The sequence below is a fragment of the Poeciliopsis prolifica genome, unplaced genomic scaffold (assembly GCF_027474105.1).
Source record: "Poeciliopsis prolifica strain line A6 unplaced genomic scaffold, Auburn_PproV2 SCAFFOLD030, whole genome shotgun sequence".
NCBI lineage: Eukaryota > Metazoa > Chordata > Actinopteri > Cyprinodontiformes > Poeciliidae > Poeciliopsis > Poeciliopsis prolifica.
In genome coordinates this window covers 2130321-2151461 of record NW_026562405.1, presented here as the reverse complement: position 1 = coordinate 2151461, position 21141 = coordinate 2130321, and the positions used below count along the sequence as shown (strand labels likewise).

At 34.6% G+C, this 21141-nt stretch overlaps 2 protein-coding genes across 6 annotated transcripts in view; both read left to right on the top strand.

Annotated features, from left to right (window-relative positions):
• Nucleotides 1-21141, top strand: part of LOC129372762 (sushi, von Willebrand factor type A, EGF and pentraxin domain-containing protein 1-like) — an 86863-nt gene that overhangs the window by 4994 nt on the left and 60728 nt on the right. The window lies entirely within an intron of this gene.
• Nucleotides 1967-20237, top strand: LOC129372767 (complement factor H-like). Of its 3 annotated transcripts, none has more exons than XM_055050270.1 (14): nucleotides 1967-2058; nucleotides 4253-4323; nucleotides 4422-4604; nucleotides 6036-6221; nucleotides 6376-6558; nucleotides 7147-7332; nucleotides 7472-7571; nucleotides 10876-10946; nucleotides 11264-11446; nucleotides 12903-13087; nucleotides 14764-14805; nucleotides 14906-14957; nucleotides 16391-16466; nucleotides 20070-20237. In XM_055050270.1, the coding sequence occupies exons 1-10, from the start codon at nucleotides 1994-1996 to the stop codon at nucleotides 13076-13078; spliced, it is 1404 nt and encodes a 467-aa protein (XP_054906245.1). In that variant the 5' UTR covers nucleotides 1967-1993; the 3' UTR covers nucleotides 13079-13087; nucleotides 14764-14805; nucleotides 14906-14957; nucleotides 16391-16466; nucleotides 20070-20237. The 3 variants fall into 3 exon arrangements, with proteins under 3 accessions (XP_054906245.1, XP_054906244.1, XP_054906246.1); XM_055050269.1 differs by lacking the exon at nucleotides 20070-20237 and adding an exon at nucleotides 16718-16946; XM_055050271.1 differs by lacking the exons at nucleotides 4422-4604; nucleotides 6036-6221; nucleotides 20070-20237 and adding an exon at nucleotides 16718-16946.

Genomic DNA, 21141 nt, shown 5'->3' with positions numbered 1-21141 from the left:
AAACTATAAGATTCACATGTAACACAGGATACAACTTGGTTGGGAATGAAACCATTAGGTGTACTGAAACTGGTGAATATGATTCTCAGCAACCATGTGTCCGTAAGTTCTTGTGCTTTTATTCAGGCTTCACAGAAGATCAGTTACCTGAGAAAAGATACAAACAGCTTGCAAATAACACAAATCGTCTTTCCACTACTTGTAAATTAGCTCATTGTCCAGCCTATCATTTCACTACTGTATAAAACTGACAATGATCCATCCTGTGATGGAAACCTAACAACATCATGGCTAACAGTTATTTTTAGCTCTGTTCAGTTTAAATTGTTCTCTTTTTTTTCTCAATTAAAGTATTTTGTACTTTAAACGGCTATTTTCTTTTTCTTTTTCCAAATTTTGCAGTTGTTACTTGTCCCAAACCGACCAGAGTGGAAAATGGCAGACATTCTTGGAATAATGTCCGTAAACCAGAATATCGACAAACTATACGTTTCACATGTAACACAGGATACACCTTGTTTGGGAATGAAATCATTAGGTGTACTGAAACTGGTGGATATGATTCTCAGCCACCACGATGTGTCCGTAAGTTCTTGTGCTTTTTTTCAGGCTTCATAGAAGATCAGTTAGCTGAGACAAGATACAAAAAGCTTGCAAATAACACAAATCGTCTTTCCACTACTTGTAAATTAACTGATTGTCTAGCCTATCATTTCTCCACTGTACAAAACTGACAATGATCCATCCTGAGATGGAAACTTAACATCATGACCAACAGTAATTTTTTAATTTCTAACGTGATCAAAAAAAGTAGAAGATGTTTTTGTTCTTTATTAGTGTTCAGTATAAACAAACTATGAACACGATAACATTTATAGCTTTAGCTGGTTTGCAATGCACATTCCCAGATGGGCCTTTCACAACATATTTTTCCATAAAAGAGACACTTAATTTTGTTCTTGCAGTGAAATTGTAAAAGAGGAAAAGTTAGAATCTTTTGTTGCAATATTTTCAATGATGTGCCAAAATCCCCCCCCCCTGCCCCCCCAAATAAAAGATACTGTGGTTTGTGGTTGTTTATAGAATAGAGCTAAAAATCCCAACCACAATTTAAAGTGTATACAATACAAGCATAATCCAAAAATTTATTATTATTCTGCTTATATTGTAATTTGTGACAAAATTACTGAAGTTAAATGTATATTTATATTAAATTCTATGAAAATTATTGCCCCCTCTTTCTAAAAAAGCAACACATTGTAACATGATCAAAGTAATTTTAAGAACGGATGACAATACAAATACAAAAAAAAAGTGGCTGGTGAAAAAGTCAATGAAATGTTTTCTTCACCAGCCACTGTGAGCAATGGAGAACATGCTAAATTTCCTTCCCTGATTCCCAGGACGTCCAGTTAGGTTCATAGCTGGTGAAGCACTGACTTAATCAGATTTATAAATACAGACACCTTGCATGCCATTGTTTACATACAGAAACATTTGACACTTTTTTGTGTTCAAACATAAGCTTCAACTAATTAGTTTCTCAAACATATTTTTTAGAATAATTTTTAAATTACCAAATGCTTTTATGTGTGTGTTTGTGTGTGATTTTTCTTTATTTTTATTTTCTCCTAGCTGACTGTTCCAAACCTCAACATGTACAGAACACAGTTCTCTCTGCTGAGACCCTCCGAAAAAGGATTTTTCCAAGTGGTACTGTGATCAAATATCAGTGCATAATTGGATATAATAAAATAAGTGGCAGTGGGATCATTAGATGTGTCAATGGGAAGTGGACCAAGCCAGATATCATCTGCAAGAGTGCGTCTTGTTTAACTAGCATTTTACATCTAACAAACAGTCATCCATCATGCCTTTCATGGTCATCTTGGCTCTTTGTAATCCTACAATAATGTCTACTTTTTTTTTTTTTTGCTTGTTTTTGTTGTTTCTTTATATCAAAGACTGTGGTTTCCCAGCAGCACAACCGCACATGGTATTTGATACCAGCCAGGGTACTCTATTTGGTGCGGTGGTTACAGTAACCTGTAAAGAAGGGTATGTATGATTCCAAGTATTTAAATTCCATTATTATCTGCTTAAATGTCATTGTGTTATCTCAGAAAATTAAGTGTATGCTTTGACTTGCATTAACTCCACTAAGGGTGTTTTCACACCTGATAGTCCAGTTGACTCAGTTCAATTGGGGACTGAAGACTGAAATTACAACATTTGTTACATTTTAGCTGGTATGGTTCACTTTCACACTGCAAGGTGTTAAACAATCTAAAGTAATTGAAAAATCCTTCTCACCTACTCGCCTTTGGTGGTGTGGCAGTTCCATCAAGATCTACTGAAGAAAATAACAAGAAAAGCTTAAAAGAAGACACAAGTGTGACTTTCTTCTTCACACAACATAAACAACCATGCACACACACACAGCTAGGGAGAATTTAGAGATACCAATTTACCTAAAAGTCTTGTTTTTGGTCTGTGGGAGGAAGCCGTAGAACCCGGTGAGAACCCATGCATGTACATTGAGAAAATGCAAACTCCATGCAGAAAGACGCTGAGCTGGGAATTGAACCCAGGACCTTCTTGCTGCAAGTCAACATTGCTACCAACTGCTCCACTGTGCAGCCCCTATGAAACTCTCTTTAAAAAAAATTTACATATCTAGCATTATTTTTGTTTGTTATTGTGCTTGTATTGTTGTGTGGGAGCAGTAATGAGAAAATGGAAGACATTCAAGATTATTGATAATACCGCTTGATTAGGGATCCAAGAAGGATCTCACTCCATGCATCAAAAATTCCAGATGGAAAATGGTAAATGGACTGAACATATACAGATTTCCAATCATTTGACCACTTAAAGCGCTTTACATTAGAGTTACATTCACCCATTTGCATTCATAAATGCTCACACATTTGTAAACCGATACACAGACTGGAAAGCAATTTGTTAGTTATGTGCCTTGCCCAGGAGCACACCAACATGTGGCAAGAGGAAGCTGGAATTAAACCTACCACCTTCCAATCACAAGATGACTGCTCTACCTCCAGATTCACCCCGAACAAAACGGAGGGGGGGGCAGAATAACCTGCAGAATGATGGGAATATGTTGCATACACCGAGAAAACAACTTTTTTTGTCATATTTGATTGATTGTTGTGACAACTGGAGATAGGCACCAGTACCCTTCCCGACCCCAATGGGATAAGGGTGTAAGAAAAAAAATGGATGGATGGATGGGTTAATGGTGGTATTATTTATTTAAGAAAATTGCAATCCATATATCAGTAATCAATTAGTAACTCTTTTCTTGGATTAATTGATAGTGCCACATCCACTACGAGGGTCTTTTTCACTCTCCTAACCTTCCATCTGTCTGCTGCATGAAAAAAGCAACTTAGGAGCATGCTTTGTTCCTTCCTCCCAGTCTTCATGTAAAGCTGATGCAAACATATTTTTAGTCTGAACAATGACCTAATGGCAGAAGATAGAAGCCTATGTTGACATTTTGTCTGAAACACACTGTTAAATGCAGATATTTAACCAAATTGTTCTATTATGTGTTATTAATTAGCTCTTATAGGTAGCCCTTTAATCTTTTGTGAACTGCAGAAGAAAGTTTTTTTGTTTTTTTGATTTATGAGAAGTTAGACATAACTTTTCTTGAGTCAGTTATGTATTTCGTAATGGCTGTTAAACTAATGGCAAAAACTAGAAACCTGCCTTTAATCATTTTATTTTTCAGTTATCTATCAAAATGTATTCTTTATTTGCCAGTTTATTATTGTTTTGGTTTAATAATTAGCTTTTTTCCTTCACTTTATGACATTGAGCAACATGTGTTATGTTTATGTCTCACTCCATTACAATGCTGCATGAGAGAAGCAAATTAACAGAACTATCATGATTCTTTCTATCTATGTAAAATGGTGCAACAAAGGCAGCATGGAGAGATGTGCATCTATTCTGCAATTTTACTTTAAAGCAAAACAAAAGTTTTTCTTTCATAAAAAAGATGATATAGCCATCGCTATTTTGAGAAGGAATATAGCCTGCTATCTCCTTAAAGGTTGGGTTTTTGCATTCCATCAGCAAACTATGACTGTGTGAAAGAGTAAATAGAAAATATAAAATTAGTAGCATTATCTTTAATTATTAAATGTTATTCATCAGCTGAACTCTTCTTATTGTCAAATAGATACTAACAGTCTTTATGAATTCTTTTGATTTTATGCAGTTTCCGGCTCAATGGATCGCGTTTCAAACATTGTCTTGACACAGGATGGTTTGGAACTGCAAATTGTGAAGGTAAATGTTGTTCAGTTTAAATTCTTCTCTTTTTTTTTCAACTAAAGTATTTTGTACTTGAAACAGCAATTTTATTTTTCTTTTGCCAATTTTTGCAGTTGTCACTTGTCCCAAACCGACCAGAGTGGAAAATGGCAGACATTCTTGGAATAATGATCTTGAACCAGAATATCGACAAATTATACGTTTCACATGTAACACAGGATACACCTTGTTTGGGAATGAAACCATTAGGTGTACTGTAACTGGTGTATATGATTCTCAGCCACCACGATGTGTCCGTAAGTTCTTGTGCTTTTTATTCAGGCTTCATAGAAGATCAGTTAGCTGAGACAAGATACAAAAAGCTTCCAAATAACACAAATCGTCTTTCCACTACTTGTAAATTAGCTCATTGTCCAGCCTATCATTTCACCACAGTATAAAACTGACAAAGATCCATCCTGAGATGGAAACCTAACATCATGATTAACGGTTATTTTTTAATTTATCTCATAGGTTTTTGTCAAGTGTCATTAAATTTCTAACATGATCAAAAAAGTAAAAGATGCTTTTGTTCTTTTTGGGGTGACTGTGGCTGTGTGGCAGAGTTGTCGTTTTCCAATCGGAAGGTTGTAGGTTCGATTCCAGCTTCCTCCTGCCATATGTAGATGTTCCTCTGGGCAAGGCACTTAACTCCAAAATGCCTACCGGTGTGTGTGTGAATGGGTGAATGTGACTAGTATAAAGTGCTTTGATTGGTCAAAATGACTGGAAAAGTGCTATATAAATTCAGTCCATTTTACCATTTATTGTTTTTTTGAATGGGGACAAGTGTTAAGTATAAACAAATTATGAACACTATAACATTTATAGCTTTAACTGGTTTGCAATGCATGTTCCCAGATGGGCCATTCACCACATATTTTTCCATAAAAGAGACACTTAATTTTGTTCTTGCAGTGAAATTGTAAAAGAGGAAAAGTTAGAATCTTTTGTTGCAATATTTTCATTGATGTGCCGGAATCCCCCGTACCCAAAAAAATATCCCGTGGTTCGTGGTTGTTTATATAATAGAGTTAAAAATCCCAACCACAATTGAAAGTGTATACAATTCAAGCATAATCCAAAAATTGATTATATTTAGCTTATTTTGTACTTTGTGACAAAATCACTGAAGTAAAATGTATATTTATATTAAGTTGTATGATAATTATTTTCCCGCCTTCTGATAATGAGCATTAAATATATGTTAAAACTCCCTGACAATTTGGCTATAAATATCTAAAAAAAAAAAAAGCAACACATTGCAACATGATCAAAGTAATTTTAAGAACGGATGACAATACAAAGACAAAAAAAAAGTGGCTGGTGAAAAAGTCGATGAAATGTTTTATTCACCAGCCACTGTGAGCAATGGAGAACATGCTAAATTTCCTTCCCTGATTCCCAGGACGTCCAGTTAGGTTCATAGCTTGTGAGGCATTGACTTAATCAGACTTATAAATACAGACACCTTGCATGCTATTGTTTACATACAGAAATTATGCACATGCGCAAACATCATGTCCAAACATTTGACACTTTTTTGTGTTTAAATATAAGCTTCAACTAATTTGTTTTTTAAACATATTTTTTAGAATACGTTTTTAAATAACCAAATGCCACAACAACAACTTTGCTTTTATGTGTGTGAATTTGTGTGTGATTTTTCTTCATTTTTTTTCTCCTAGCTGACTGTTCCAATCCTCAACATGTAGAGAACACAGTTCTCTCTGCTGAGTCCCTCCTAAAAAGGATTTTTCCAAGTGGTACTGTGATCAAATATCAGTGCATAATTGGATATAATAAAATAAGTGGCAGTGGGATCATTAGATGTGTCAATGGGAAGTGGACCAAGCCAGATATCATCTGCAAGCGTGAGTCTTGTTTAACTTGCATTTTACATCTAACAAACAGACTGCAAATTGTGAAGGTAAATGTTGATCAGTTTAAATTCTTCTCTCCTTTTTTCAACTAAAGTATTTTGTACTTGAAACAGCAATTTTATTTTTCTTTTGCCAATTTTTGCAGTTGTTACTTGTCCCAAACCGACCAGAGTGGAAAATGGCAGACATTCTTGGAATAATATCCGTGAACCAGAATATCGACAAACTATACGTTTCACATGTAACACAGGATACACCTTGTTTGGGAATGAAACCATTAGGTGTACTGAAACTGGTGGATATGATTCTCAGCCACCACGATGTGTCAGTAAGTTCTTGTGCTTTTATGCAGGCTTCATAATATAAGATAGCTGAGATAAGATACAAAAAGCTTCCAAATAACACAAGTCGTCTTTCCACTACTTGCAAATTAAATGATTGTCCAGTCTATCATTTCACCACAGTATAAAACTGACAATGATACATCCTGTGATGGAAACCTAACAACATCATGACTAACAGTTATTTTTAATTTATCTCATAGGTTTTTGTCAAATATCATTAAATTTCTAACATGATCAAAAAAGTAAAATATGGTTTTTTTCTGTATTGTTTTTTTTGAATGGGGACAAGTGTTAAGTATAAACAAATTATGAACACTGTAACATTTATAGCTTTAGCTGGTTTGCAATCCATGTTCCCAGATGGGCCATTCACAACATATTTTTCCATAAAAGAGATACTTACGATTTGTGTTATCTGCAAGCTTTTTTATACACACATAAAAGCAAAGCTTTTATGTGTGTATAAGATATCACACATAAAATCACACACAAACACATACATACATAATAGCTTTGCTTTTATGTGTGTATGTGTTTGTGTGTGATTTTTCTTCATTTTTATTTCCTCCTAGCTGACTGTTCCAAACCTCAACATGTACAGAACACAGTTCTCTCTGCTGAGTCCCTCCGAAAAAGGATTTTTCCAAGTGGTACTGTGATCAAATATGAATGCATGAAGGGGTGTGATCAAATAGGTGGCACTGGAATCATTAGATGTGTCAATGGCAAGTGGACCAAGTCAGATATCATCTGCAAGCGTGAGTCTTGTTTAACTTGCATTTTACATCTAACAAACAGTCATCCATCATGCCTTTCATGGTCATCTAGGGTTTATGTAATCCTACAATAATAATTTTTGGTTATTTGTTTTGTTTTTGTTGTTTCTTTATATCAAAGGGTCAGACTGTGGTGTCCCAGAAGCAAAACCGCACATGTCATTTGATACCAGCCACGGTACTATAATTGGTGCAGTGGCTACAGTAATCTGTGAAGAAGGGTATGTATGATTCCAAGAATTCAAATTCCATTATTATCTGCTAAAATGTCATTGTGTTATCTCAGAAAATTAAGTGTATGCTTTGACTTGCATTAACTCAATTAAGGGTCTTTTCACATGTGATAGTCCAGTCGACTCAGTTCAATTGGGGACTGAAGAATGAAATTACAACATTTGTTACATTTTAGCTGGTATGGTTCACTTTCACACTGCATGGTATTAAATAATCCAAAGTAATTGAAAAATCCTTGTCACCTACTCGCCTTTGGTGGTGTGGCAGTTGCATCAAGATCTACTGAAGAAAATAACATGAAAAACTTAAAAGAAGACACGAGTGTGACTTTCTTCTTCACACAACATAAACAACCATGCACACACACACAGCTAGTGAGAATTTAGAGAGACCAGTTTACCTGAAAGTCTTGTTTTTGGTCTGTGGGAGGAAGCCGTAGAACCCGGTGAGAACCCATGCATGTACATTGAAAAAATGCAAACTCCATGCAGAAAGACGCCGTGCTGATAATTGAACCCAGGACCTTCTTGCTACAAGGCAACATTGCTACCAACTGCTCCACTGTGCAGCCCCTATGAAACTCTCTTAAAAAAAATACATATCCAGCATTATTTTTGTTTGTTATTGTGCTTGTATTGTTCTGTGGGAGCAGTAATGAGAAAATGGAAGACATTCAAGACTACTGATAATACCGCTTGATTAGGGATCCAAGAAGGATCTCACTCCATGCATCAAAAATTCCAGATGGAAAATGGTAAATGGGCTGAACATATACAGCTTTTCCAATCATTTTGACCACTTAAAGCGCTTTACATTAGAGTTACATTCACCCATTTGCATTCATAAATGCTCACACATTTGTAAACCGATACACAGACTGGAAAGCAATTTGTCAGTTATGTGCCTTGCCCAGGAGCACACCAACATGTGGCAGGGGATGCTGGACTTTAACCTTCCACCTTCCTATCACAGATGACTGCTCTACCTCCAGATTTACAGTCACCCCAAAGAAAATGGAGGGGGGGGGGGCAGAATGACCTGCAGAAGGTTGGGTCTAACGCAACAAAGGCTACTCTCAGTAACACACTAGACCACCAGGTACTCAGATCCTGCAGAGTCAAACGTTCCCCTGCTTAAGAAAGTACATATCCTGGCCCATCCTGGCCCATCTGGAGATTACTAGAGAGCATTTGGATGTTCCACAACAGCATCGGGAGAATTTCACATGGTCAGATGAAACCAAAGTAGAACAGTTTGGTATAAACTTGAGTTGTGTTTGGAGGAGAGTGAATGCTGAGTTGCATCCAAAGAACACTATACCTGCTGTGAAGCATGGGGATGGCAACATCATGCTTTGAAGCTGTTTCTCTGCAACTGGACAAGGATGACTGATCTTTGTATATGAAAGAATGAATGGGACCCTGTATCATGAGATTTTGTTTGCAAAACTTCTTCCATCAACAAGGGCATTGAAGATGAAACATAGGCTTATCTTTCAGCATGACAATGATCCCAAACACATGGCCAGGGAAACAAAGGGGTAGCTTCGTAAGAAGCATTTCTATCTGCAGATCTCAACCTCATAGCAAACCATTGAAGGGAGTTGAAAGTCTGTGTTGCCCAGCGAGAGCCCCAAAACATTCCTGCTCTAGAGGAGATATGCATGGAAGAATGGGCCAATATATCAGCAACAATGTGTGAAAACTCCCTTACAACATTGCTATAAAGATTTTAAATAACCAACACATTATGACCTGATTTAAGTCATTTTAAACTATTTCTGAGGCTTTTAAACTGTAATACTCCATGAGAGACACTTACATCCAATGTAGAAAAAATGGAATGTGATGTAGGTTCTCTGAAATAGCTCAGCGATGATGTTGCACACAGGGAGAAAAAGTGGCTGGTGAAATATTTGTGTGGATTAGTAAAATTTGAGATTAAATAGAAAATTGATGGAGTTGAACTGAGTAATGAGCTGTTTATACATTTCTTCACAGCAGCGTTTTATACAAATTTCTTGCTTCATGATTTCAATTCAGTTGTTTTTATATGTGAATGTTCAGTAAAAATAACTCTGAGTTAATCAACTGAGTTACATTCCTAATATTTAAGACATAAAAATGACTACTTTCTTCACACTTAATGGAGCATACCTTGTGTAAGAGTGGTAACTTCACTGTTTCTCAAGGGTGCTAAAGGTAGGTGAACTCAGCTGAGGAACTATTATTTTATCTCCAGTGCCATTCTACCAGTTGTTATATAATTTCTTGTTATAAGAGCTGAGGTTAGTTTGTAATTATTTATAGTCCATGTAAGTCTATCAATATTAATACAATAATATTTAAAAACTTATGTTTCATGTGTTGTTATTATTTCGACTACAGTATTTTATTTCAGAAAATTCCGATCCACACATCAATAATCGTATAGTAACTCTTTTCTTGTATTGATTGATGCTGCCACAGCCACCACTGAGAGGTTTTTCACTCTCCTTCCATCTAACTGCTGCATGAGAAAAGCAACTTATTTATGTTGTCTACCCTATTTTCATATAATGCTGATCAAATCAAAGGAATCTTGTGCTCTTTTTTTTGGCTGAAAACTTGTTAAAACATTGATATTACCTCAAATTTTCTTATGTTGTGTTATTAATTAGCACTTTTGGGTAATCCTTTATTATTTTGCAGCGTTTCCCCCAGTGTATTATAACCTGTGCGGCCTGCCAGGCTTTACTTTTACTCAGTTTAATTGTATTTTTTTGATTTGTTGCTTGTAAGACTATTGCTGTTGGTGTAAATAGCATTTCACTGGTGATATCTTCCTGTAACATTTCATATTTTTAAATTTTCTGTCAGCTTAACATCCTCTGATACAAAAACACGATGGACCGCCTGGGTGCCCCTACCACTGGGCTCTGATGTTTTCTGGTGGAAACCCTGCTTTGTCAACTGCAGAAGTGTTTTTTTATTAGTTTTTTCCTCCCCTTTATGACATTGAGCAACATGCTATAAGTAGGTGTGTGTATGTGCTGTACAATTATTCTTTAAAACAGAAAACTTACTCTTTTATAAAATTTATATAGCCAGTGTTGGTTTGGGAAGAAATATAGCCTACATCCTCCTGAAAAGACGAGGCGTTTGGATCCTGTCAGCAAACTATGACTCCAAAAGAGTAAATCGAAAATTTACCATAATCTTAATTTATTAAATCTGACTAGCAAACTAAACTTTTTTATTCATGGCTCAACAGATTGCATCAGTCTTTATAACTTCCTTTGTCTTTATGCAGCTACCGGGTCAGTGGAGCGAGCTTCAAACAGTGCATGGACGAAGGATGGTTTGGAATCGCAGACTGTATCTGTAAGTGTTGATCAGTTTGAAATATTCTCTCGCTTCTCAACACAGTTTACTGAAGCACTTTGTGCCTGAAATGGAAGGATGGAGGTAAATTGCTTCATCTAAAATTATGTACTGTTTTGGTTTTCATTCATTTGAAGTTTTGCTAATTTTATTATTATTTTTGCTAAATGTAATTTCATTTGATTTTTTTATCTGCCTGCGATGTTGTTTTTATTGTGAAGCACTTTGTTCTGCTGAGGCTGTTAAAAATGAGCAATAAAAATAAACTTTGACTTTGATTGAAAAAGCAATTTTTTTTCTTTTGCCAATTTTTCCAGCTCTTACTTGTTCCAAACCGATCAAAGTGGAAAATGGCGAACATTCTTGGAATAGTGACCGTGAACCAAAATATGAACAAACTATACATTTCACATGTGACGCAGGATACACCTTGTTTGGGAATGAAACCATTACGTGTACTGAAAGTGCTGAATATGATTCTGAGCCACCACGATGTGTCCGTAAGTTCTTGTGCTTATTTTCAAGCTTCATATAGAAGATCAGTTATCTGAGACAAAATACAAACAGCTTGCAAACACATTTGTGAATAACACAAATCTTCTCTCCACTACTTGTAAATTAGCTCATTGTCCAACCTATCATTTCACCACTGTATAAAACTAACAATAATCCATCCTGAGATGAAACCCTTACTGCAACATGGCTAATGGTTAATTGTTATTAATTTTACAGGTTTTTGAACAAGTGTCATCAGAATTCTAACATGATCAAAAAAGCAAACCATAGCATGAGTTGAAATTCAAATTCTGTCTTTACTGTATATTTGAATGGGAATAAGTGTTAAGAATAAACAAATTATGAGTGATATAATATTTACAGCCCTAGCTCGTTCATAATGCACGTTCCCAGATGGGCCTTTACCTACATATTCTTCCGTAAATGAAACAAACTTACTCTTGTTCTTGCAGTGAAATTGTAAAAGAAGATATATTAAAATGTCTTGTTACAATATTTTCAATAATGTGCCTCAGTAATATAATAGTCCTGGGAGTTGTGGTTTTATATATGAAAGTCAACTACAAAGCTCAACCACAAATCAATGTATGTACAATAAAGCACAGATCTCATCATAATTTATTATTGTGTTTATATTATACTTTGTGACACATTCATTAGAGGATAATAATATACACTGTATTTCCAGCCTTTTGTAGATTTCACACCGAACTAATAAGAAACATCAAATATACTTTGAGACTCCCAGACAACATGTCTATGAAGAACTAAAAAAGCAACATATTATGAATTGTTCTAAGTTATTTTATGATGAGATGACAACATCTCTGATATTTATCAATCTGGAAAAATTTGTCAAGCTATTTCTGAAGCTTTTAATTTCCCAATAAGCACAATGAGAGCCACTTAGCATGGAATGTGGTAAGAAAACAGTGGCTTGTGAAATGTTTGTGTCGACAATAAAAAGTTTTCTTTACTAGCCCATGTGGCCAGTTAAAAAAAATAAAAAATCCATCCCTGATTCTTCAGAAATGAATCCTCAGAGAGGGTTCATAGAAATGCTGGTAAAGATCAACCTGCTCTATAATCATACAATGAGTTGAAATGCAACCATACAATTTGAGTGAAAGATGGTGCATGCAGAGCAATCCCCACAAATATTTGTAGGTCCCCAAGCAGGTTCAAATTGTCAACAATAATCCTAGCTTTATAGAGAACTGAAAGTAGAGGAGTGATCACAAAGGGAAGGAAATGGTTGACAACATGATCTCAAGTTTTTTAGTTGAACAAAATTAATAACATTGAAAATCTGCGATTACTATATAAGTCTTCATGGGGCCTTGGTGGTCTTGTTAGTAGGCTGCAGCATCAATGTTGGGTAATGGCAGATGAAATGCTGATCAATTACAAGGCTCATGCAAGATTTATATTTTTTCCTAGGTAATTGCCCCATACCTAAAAGTGTGGAGAACATGGTTCTCACGAATGAATCCCTCCTAAGAGAGGATTTCCCAGATGGTACCAAAGTCACCTATGAGTGCGCCAATGGATTTGAAAAAGAAAGTGGCTCTGAGATCATAACCTGCATTGATGGACTTGGACTGAGCCAGATCTAATCTGCAAGAGTGAGTCCTTGAATATGAAAGTTATTTTACCCTAACCTGTTAATCATTTGTCAAAATGTGCCTTGCTAACATATTTTAGAGGAGATAAGTTTTTCATAAAAGGTTTCAAGATAGGTAATTACTAAGAACTAAACCTAAAAACAAATGGATGGTGGATGAATGACAGTTATAGATAAAGTGTGTTGTTCATGCCAAATTAAAATTAGCTTCACATTGCATATTAGAATATGTCAAAATGCAGCTGAATCCTTTGTGACAGAATAGACCAAAGAAGGCAAAATTACAACAAAAGTATTTCATTCACTCCTGCAACAAAACAACTTATAGAATATATAAGAAGAATATTTTTGCATAGATTTACATTTTTTACTTTGTGTCACATTCACTGGAGGACAATATATATTTACATAAAGTTCAACAAAAAATAAATTGTCCCCTTTAAAGATTTCCTGACCACATCTATATATTGAGTCGGGTCGTGGGGGTAGCAGCCTCACTAGGGAGTTTTGGGGTATTTTGAGGAAACGTATTTTATCCAAATTAGGAAATAAACAAGACTTATGCTGACTTTGTCATTTAAAGTCTACAAAATATCATCGGATTAAACTATTACTACAACCAGTGCATCAGCATCCACCTTATTAAAAAGTATCAAAAGTTTTCTTCTAAAAAAAATTTTTAAATGTATTTTTAAACAAAGTTGGAAAGCAAATTTTTAATCTAAAATTTGTCACTCCACCAGTTCTTTTTCTTTTTTTTTTTTGTATCACAAGTGAATTTTCTGTGTACCTCAGCAGTAAATAAATTATAGATGTAGAAGTTGAAATGTAGAAGTTGAAAACTTCTACATTGATCACCGGTCTGGAGACGACCTTGATGAGTCACTGCATTACGAAATAATCGCAGAAGTAACATGGCATGTTTGGAGAATCATAAGTGGATGTGTCTTGGCCTAAGCAGGAGCCATTTTTCATTAGTTTTCCAAAGAATTGTGCATATTGAACTATGTTGATTTTTTCCTTATAAATACTTAACTGGATCTTTGCTGTCATTTTGTAAATCCATTTTCTACACTGTTTTGTACTTGCAGACAAGAGTAAAATCTGGGTTTGGTTTTAATATTATTTTAATATTGCAGAAAAAACATCTCTTTTAAACCCATTGTCGATAGCTGTGGCAGGTGAAATGAAGTAAATGAAGTTGGAAAGCAAAATGTTAATCTAAAATTTGTCACTCCACCAGTTTTTTTTTTTTATTTTTGTTTTATCACAATCATGTGAGTTTTCTGTGTACCTCAGCAGTAAATAAATTATAGATTTCTCAGACAATGCAGAAGTTGAAAACTTCTACATTGATCACTGCTCTGGAGACGACCTTGGTGAGTCACTGCATTACGAAAGAATCACACAAGTAACGTGGCATGTTTGTAATTGTAAGTTATAAGGATTTTTCATTAGTTTTCCGAAGAATTGTGCATATTTAACTATGTTGATTTTTTCCTTATAAATACTTAATTGGATCTTTGCTGTCATTTTGTAAATCCATTTTCTACACTGTTTTGTACTTGCAGACCAGAGTATTTTGAGATCTAAAGAAAAGAGCAACATCTTTAGTTTTGCTCTTATCTAAAGAGCAAATCTCTTGGGTTTGGTTTTAATATTATTTTATCTTTGCAGAAATTGAACCTCCTTTAAACCTACTGTTGATAGGCGTGGCAGGTAACATGAATGAAAGTGCCTCTTAGAAATGAATATTATCATTTTCTGTGACTGAAATGCAAAATTATCAAAAATCTATTTTCTTTCATTTCCTTCACAGTTGGCTGTTCACTTGCACTTCTTTTCTGCATCTTTTGGGTTTGGAGGCGATGGTGAGATATTATATTTTAAACTTACAAATAACTGGATATCTTTATGTACAGCCCTGAAAAAAATTAAGAAACCAGTGGACTGAACCCCACTGAAAACCTCATTATTATTCCACCAAATATTGATTTATGAAGTTTTTCTGTGTTAAAACATAAGTATTGTTGTTTCTAAATGAATATGAACTTGATTTCTTGACATTATTTGAGGTCTGAATGCGTTTCTTCAGACCTGCATTTCTTCTTCTTCTTCTTCTTCTTCTTCTTCTTCTTTTTCTTTTTCTTCTTCTTCTTCTTCTTCTTATTATTATTATTATTATTATTATTTTGTTTGTTTGTTTTGTGTTTTTTTTGTTTATTTATTTATTTTTGTTATTTTGACCATATCTAATTTTCTGCAACTAAATACTAACTTTTTGCTTGGAATTTCAGAGAAATGTTGTCAGTAGTTCATAAAATAAAAGAACAATGTTCATTTTACTCAAACATGTAAAAAACTAAAATCAGAGAGATTGATCATTTTATATGATCAAGCTCTCATTTTACCAGAGCTGTATATAAACATTTAAGCTTTTCGTCTTGCTCCTTTTCCCTATTTCATGTTCTCTCCCTTCAACTTCTGCATGTTTACATGTAAATACACGGTAAAGTTGAACACTTTGATTCCATTTTAGTGTTAAATTAACTGAAAATCCCTGAAACAATGTACAAGCATTCATCTTCAAGTGTTTTATGGTGTTTGTTGGTTTTTAATAACAGACTAATGTAAAAACACTGAGACAGGTTAAAATTTTGCTGTTAATGTCTGTGTAACTGGGTGAAAGTAAAACATACTGCCAAGGAGAAAAAAGCACATTAACTACTATGTAATAATGTTTGAGATTCTTTACTTGAAACTAAATACAATCCATTGACAGATTTCTTATTATTTGCACAAATGTTTAATATCATCAAATCACTTATAAAAATAAAAAAATACCTGAAAAAAAGTAAAATAAATAAATAAAAGACAAAACATTGAAATTTGGATTTTATTGGAAATTGTAAAAACCAGAAAAAACAAACATCTGGATTGATAAGTGGTTGTGTACTTCACTGGAGTCATAAAGCCTTAGAAATAGCTTCGTAAACTTTTAGCCTGGCTGAAAGATGTTCAGGATTTTTTTTTGACAACACACAAAGTTTAGACTGGACAATGATCACTGCTTCCGTCAAGGCGGCTAAGTGTTTGCTAATATACAATTGGTTAAAGGTAGCCTTAATTTTGTCTAAATTTACTGGTTTATAATACTTTTGTATATTTTTTCTGTTCAAAAATATTTTCATTACAATGACTAACCTTTAATTCCATGGAATGGTAGTTACAAATGCATTAAATCAGTTAAATAATGAACTGTCCAATAATTCTCACACAAACTTTCTATCTTTTGACACTATAGCTCAGATGACTCTGAAGGATAGTAAACCCTGGAGATATTTCAGTTCCGAAGTCTTTAAGTATCCTTCTTCATTCAGGTATCCATTTCATTTGGTTTTTGAGCTCAGACCATCACAATACCAAACAATCTTGTTTAAACTGTTTTAATTTGTTCATTTTTCTTCTTGTAATTTTCTGTGTGAATCATTAAGTATAAATATGATTTTCATATTGAAGCAAGAAGAAATAGCTCTTGATCCTGTTGTCTTATTTTTTTTTCCACCACAATGAAAATGCAACTGTAATTAAACAGTTACTCCTTGGTGTCTTATGTGTGTTTCTTTCTCAGTTGGAACTGGACCCAGCTGTTGGGACATCTACTACAGATGAAGGACGTCTGCCTTTGACATCTGCATCGTTTTATACACTTATTGGTTTTACCAAGCTAGTAAAAATTTGAAAATATTTATTGTTTGTTTCTACTACTTACGTTGTGAACCATTTTTTTTATATTTAAGTTAGAAATTATTTTAATTATTAAAAAACACACTCATCTTAGAGTTCTTGATGACTATTAAGCCTGCACATTTCCAGGATTTTCTGTTTTGTGATGTTTTATAAGGACAGATACATAATCCAAGTTGTCCATGAACAACACAATGGGGTTAATTCAGTTTACAAACTTCAATGGTGGCTGGTGAAAATTCTTTCTTTTCATGAACGTTTACTGATGCATTTTTGTCTACTATACAGAACAATAACAAACCATTTTTTTGAGAAAGATTTCAAATCATCATCCTTAAAATGAAACATTTTCAGATAAGATTAAAAAAAATCTATTTCTGACAGTAGAAGAATGAGTATAGTATATGTAGCATTCATATGTAAAGGTAAATGTGTTTACGAAACACTAAGTCTCTTTTTTAAAATTAAAGGGACTTAATACAACAATAAAATACAAAATTAATGGGAGTTTAGCAGTCTTATGGTATGAGGGATGAAGCTGTTGTGAAATATGGCTAATGGATAAAAAATAGAAGTCTGTATTGAGCTATTTATTCTGTTTAAAGTTTGAAGTGTTTTACTTTTTTGGAAAAACTGAAGGAATGTAACCAGGCACGTTCTCAGTTCGTTGTCATGTAACATTAGCATACCGTACCTTTATTCAGCTTGTTGTTGCCCTGCTGTATTTTTAAATGTATTTTTATTGCCTTTCAAGATGACATGTCTGTTCTTGACGTTGGATTTATCAGATAAATGTCCCTCAAAAATGCGACTTATACTCCGGAGCAACTTATAGTCCAGACAATACGGTATATCGTTTTGAAGGTGTGGAACAGATGATTGCAAATTTCCTTCACAAAAAGTGATGATACTTCATTATGCCTGTAGAGGTCGCTTTTATAGTTTTTGGAACCATGAATGAATTTTTCTCTTTTTCCCTAGCCTAATGTTTTCTGACTTTTTTGATCTTTCCACCTTGTTATAATTGCATTCCATCATCAAACATGTACCTGGTTTGTTGACCTGATTCGTTCATGCATGTTTGAGAAATCCTTAAATCTCCCATGGCGACCATTCAGCTTTGCAAAACGTCTAGGGAACGGCGGCAGAGCTCCTCCTCTTTTCTAGGTGTAGCTTCCGCCTCACAGAGCACCCCCATGACTCCCCAAGTCAGCTCCTTCAAACTAGCAACAATTAGCAAACACTCAATGGAACTGGAAACCTGCTGGGCTCATTATACAAACTACATCTCATTGCAACACTGTTGAAAACACTATGGGGTTAAAACAGGAGCAATGTTGTGATCACCTCCTGAGTTTTCAGAGACAGAAGCGCAATTTCAAAGCGTTGAATTATGAAGACAAAAAAATTTGCAATGCAACTTGAAGTAACCGAATCCCGATTTTTTTTGTGAAATCAGAATTTTTTTTTTGGCACGACATACACTTCCCAATATATGACTTGTATGTGATCTCCAGTGCGAACTGCAAACAACCTGAAGCAGAAGGCATAATAACATCACACATAGAACCTGTTTGCGGAAACAGAAGTTGGTGCTAATGGAGCATATTTTGCAATTTTGAAGTTGCTGTCTGACCCGAGCCAGCTCATTAACAACTTTATCCTCATTATAGTCCTTCATGGTTGTTGTTTTTCTTCCCGCTTATGCGTATCAGGACACAGAATGGTGACATTTGTCGTTTATCAATGGCGTTCAGATTGGATGAATACAGCCTTGCTGTTTAGATTCAGGTCACATTTAAAAAGGTAGACAGAGACAGACTTTATTGTCATTCAATTGTACACATAAAAATGTACATGTTGGGAACAAATTTTTGTTGCAAAGCTCCAATAGTAATAATAAAATAAATAATAATTAAAAAGTGTTAATGTATACAATGAAACATTAAATGAACGCGAGTTTAGTATGACATGAAGGATGAAGTTTTTGAGGAATCTGTTTGCTCTGCATTTGAAGCTGCTGCACTTTTTCCCAGAGGGTAGCAGGCAGAACATGGTGAGGGGTTGTTCTCCCTCCTGCCACCCTAACAGCAATGTGGTAGCAGGCTGTGAGCCCTGGACACAGCGACTCTAACCTCTGGTTGCAAAGTCCACGTGCTGATGGATAAAAAGGAGAATCATCTTCAGATTGGCCTGATTAAAGTCTCCAGTAACAATGAAAATAGCCTCTTCCATCAATGACTTCCATCAGTGATGACTTCCATCTGCAAGAACTGTAGCGCACACTCTTAATGTTGGCTCTAAGAGGGATGTAACAGTAGTGATCATAATCATGGTAAATTCCCTGCATATAGAAAGATCAGCAGTTTATGGTAAAAGAAAAAAAAAAAAAAAAAAAACAAAAACTCACGAGTGTATATGCAAACACCACCACAGGCTCCTGTCCAAACAAATTAATATCCCCATAACGTTGACGACGTCGACATCAGAAATAGAAGAGTTTAAGTTTTGCACGGTTGATTATAATGACTGCCTGTGTACTTCACTGGAGTCATAAAGCCTTACAAATTGCCTCATAAAGTTTTAGCCAGGCTGAAAGATGTTCAAGATTTTTTTTCTTGTCACCTATTCTTGATGTGAAGATACAAGACACAAAGTTTAGACTGGTCAATGATCACTGCTTCCTTCAAGGTGGCTAAGTGTTTGTTAATCTACAATTGGGTAAAAGGCAGCCTTGATTTTGTATAAATTGACTGGTATTTTTTTTTAATTCAAAAATATTTTTATTAAAATGATTAACCTTTAATTCCATGGAATGCTAGTTACAAATGCATTAATTAGTTAACCTTTTATTTTTAAAAAATGAACTGTCCAATAATTCTTACACAAATTTCTTAATTGGTGACCCTATAGTTCATATGACACTAGAGAAGAGCTGACGTTGGAGCCATTACAGTTCCACACTCTTTAAGTATCCTTCTTCATTCAGGTATTCATTGTATGTATTTTTTGACCTAAGACCATCAGAATACCAAACAATCCTGTTTAAACCGGTTTAACTTCTTCATTTTTCTTCTTGTAATTTTCTGTGTGAAACATAAAATTTTAATATGATTTTCATATTGAAGCAAGAAGAAATAGCTCTTGATCCGATTGTCATTTTTTCCCCCTCTACAATCAAAATGCAACTCTGATTAAACAGTTAGTCTTTGGTTTCTTATCTGTTTCTTTCTCAGTTGGAACTGAACCCAGCTGTTGGGACATTTACTACAGATGAAGGACTGCTGAACTCTGAGCGCCTTACCACGCCTTGGATAAAACAAGAAGGCTCCCTTTTATCAACTTATATTTGTTTTCACTTCAAAAGAAGAAAACTAAACATCATGAAGGCAATTGTATTGTTTCAAAGTTTAATTTTTAGATGCACGTTTTCTTAACAGTTTCATTGGCTGTAGTGGCCTTTAGGTGAGATCAGTTAAACAGGAAAGTCAGTAATGAGAGAAGGGGAAGATATGCTGCACAGGCAAAGAGAGCGTTTTTATAATTACTCTGACATAATCACTAAAAGATTGAAAATACTTTATTTCACTTAATTTCTTTTATTACTAAATGTGTTGTAAACACTTTTTCTACTTATGTTCTAAATTATTTCAGTCATTGAAAAAAGTGTAGCTAAAATGTCTTCATAAATATTACGCCTGTGAGTTTCCAGGTTTTTCTGTTATGTGATGTTTTATCAGGACTGACATATAATCCAAGTTGTTGAGGAATGATACAGTGGGTTTAATACAGTTCAATCTGGAGAGACTCAGACACAGAAAGAAAGCGATTAGAAAAGTTTATTGACGTGCATAAATTAAGTCTTTGGCGCTCGGGCCCCGGCTAAGGACATGGTATTCTGTTCATGCACTAAAAATAAAACTTTGCTGATTTTCTCTGTCCTTGTTCTGAATTTTTTAGATAAAAATAATAAAATAATATTCAAATCAAAGTCTGGTTGATCACTGCTACTGAATTAAGTCAAATTTCTTTAGCTTTAATAAGTGAAGAATTATATTAAAATAATTAAAAGTGACTGATATGAATTAATTATCATCTTTCTCAGTCGTTCTCAAACTGTGTTCCTGGAACTAGTGGTGGTCCACGTGATCCCTGTAGTGGTACTGCATATAAACCAGGTGCTGTAACGTCACCTCAGCTCAAAGTGCAACACAGTACATTTAGCTTACCAAATTATTATGAAAAGTAAGAATGGATAAGTGATTATCCAGCTTTTATTTTACTCAAAACAAAAAAAACTGAAGATAC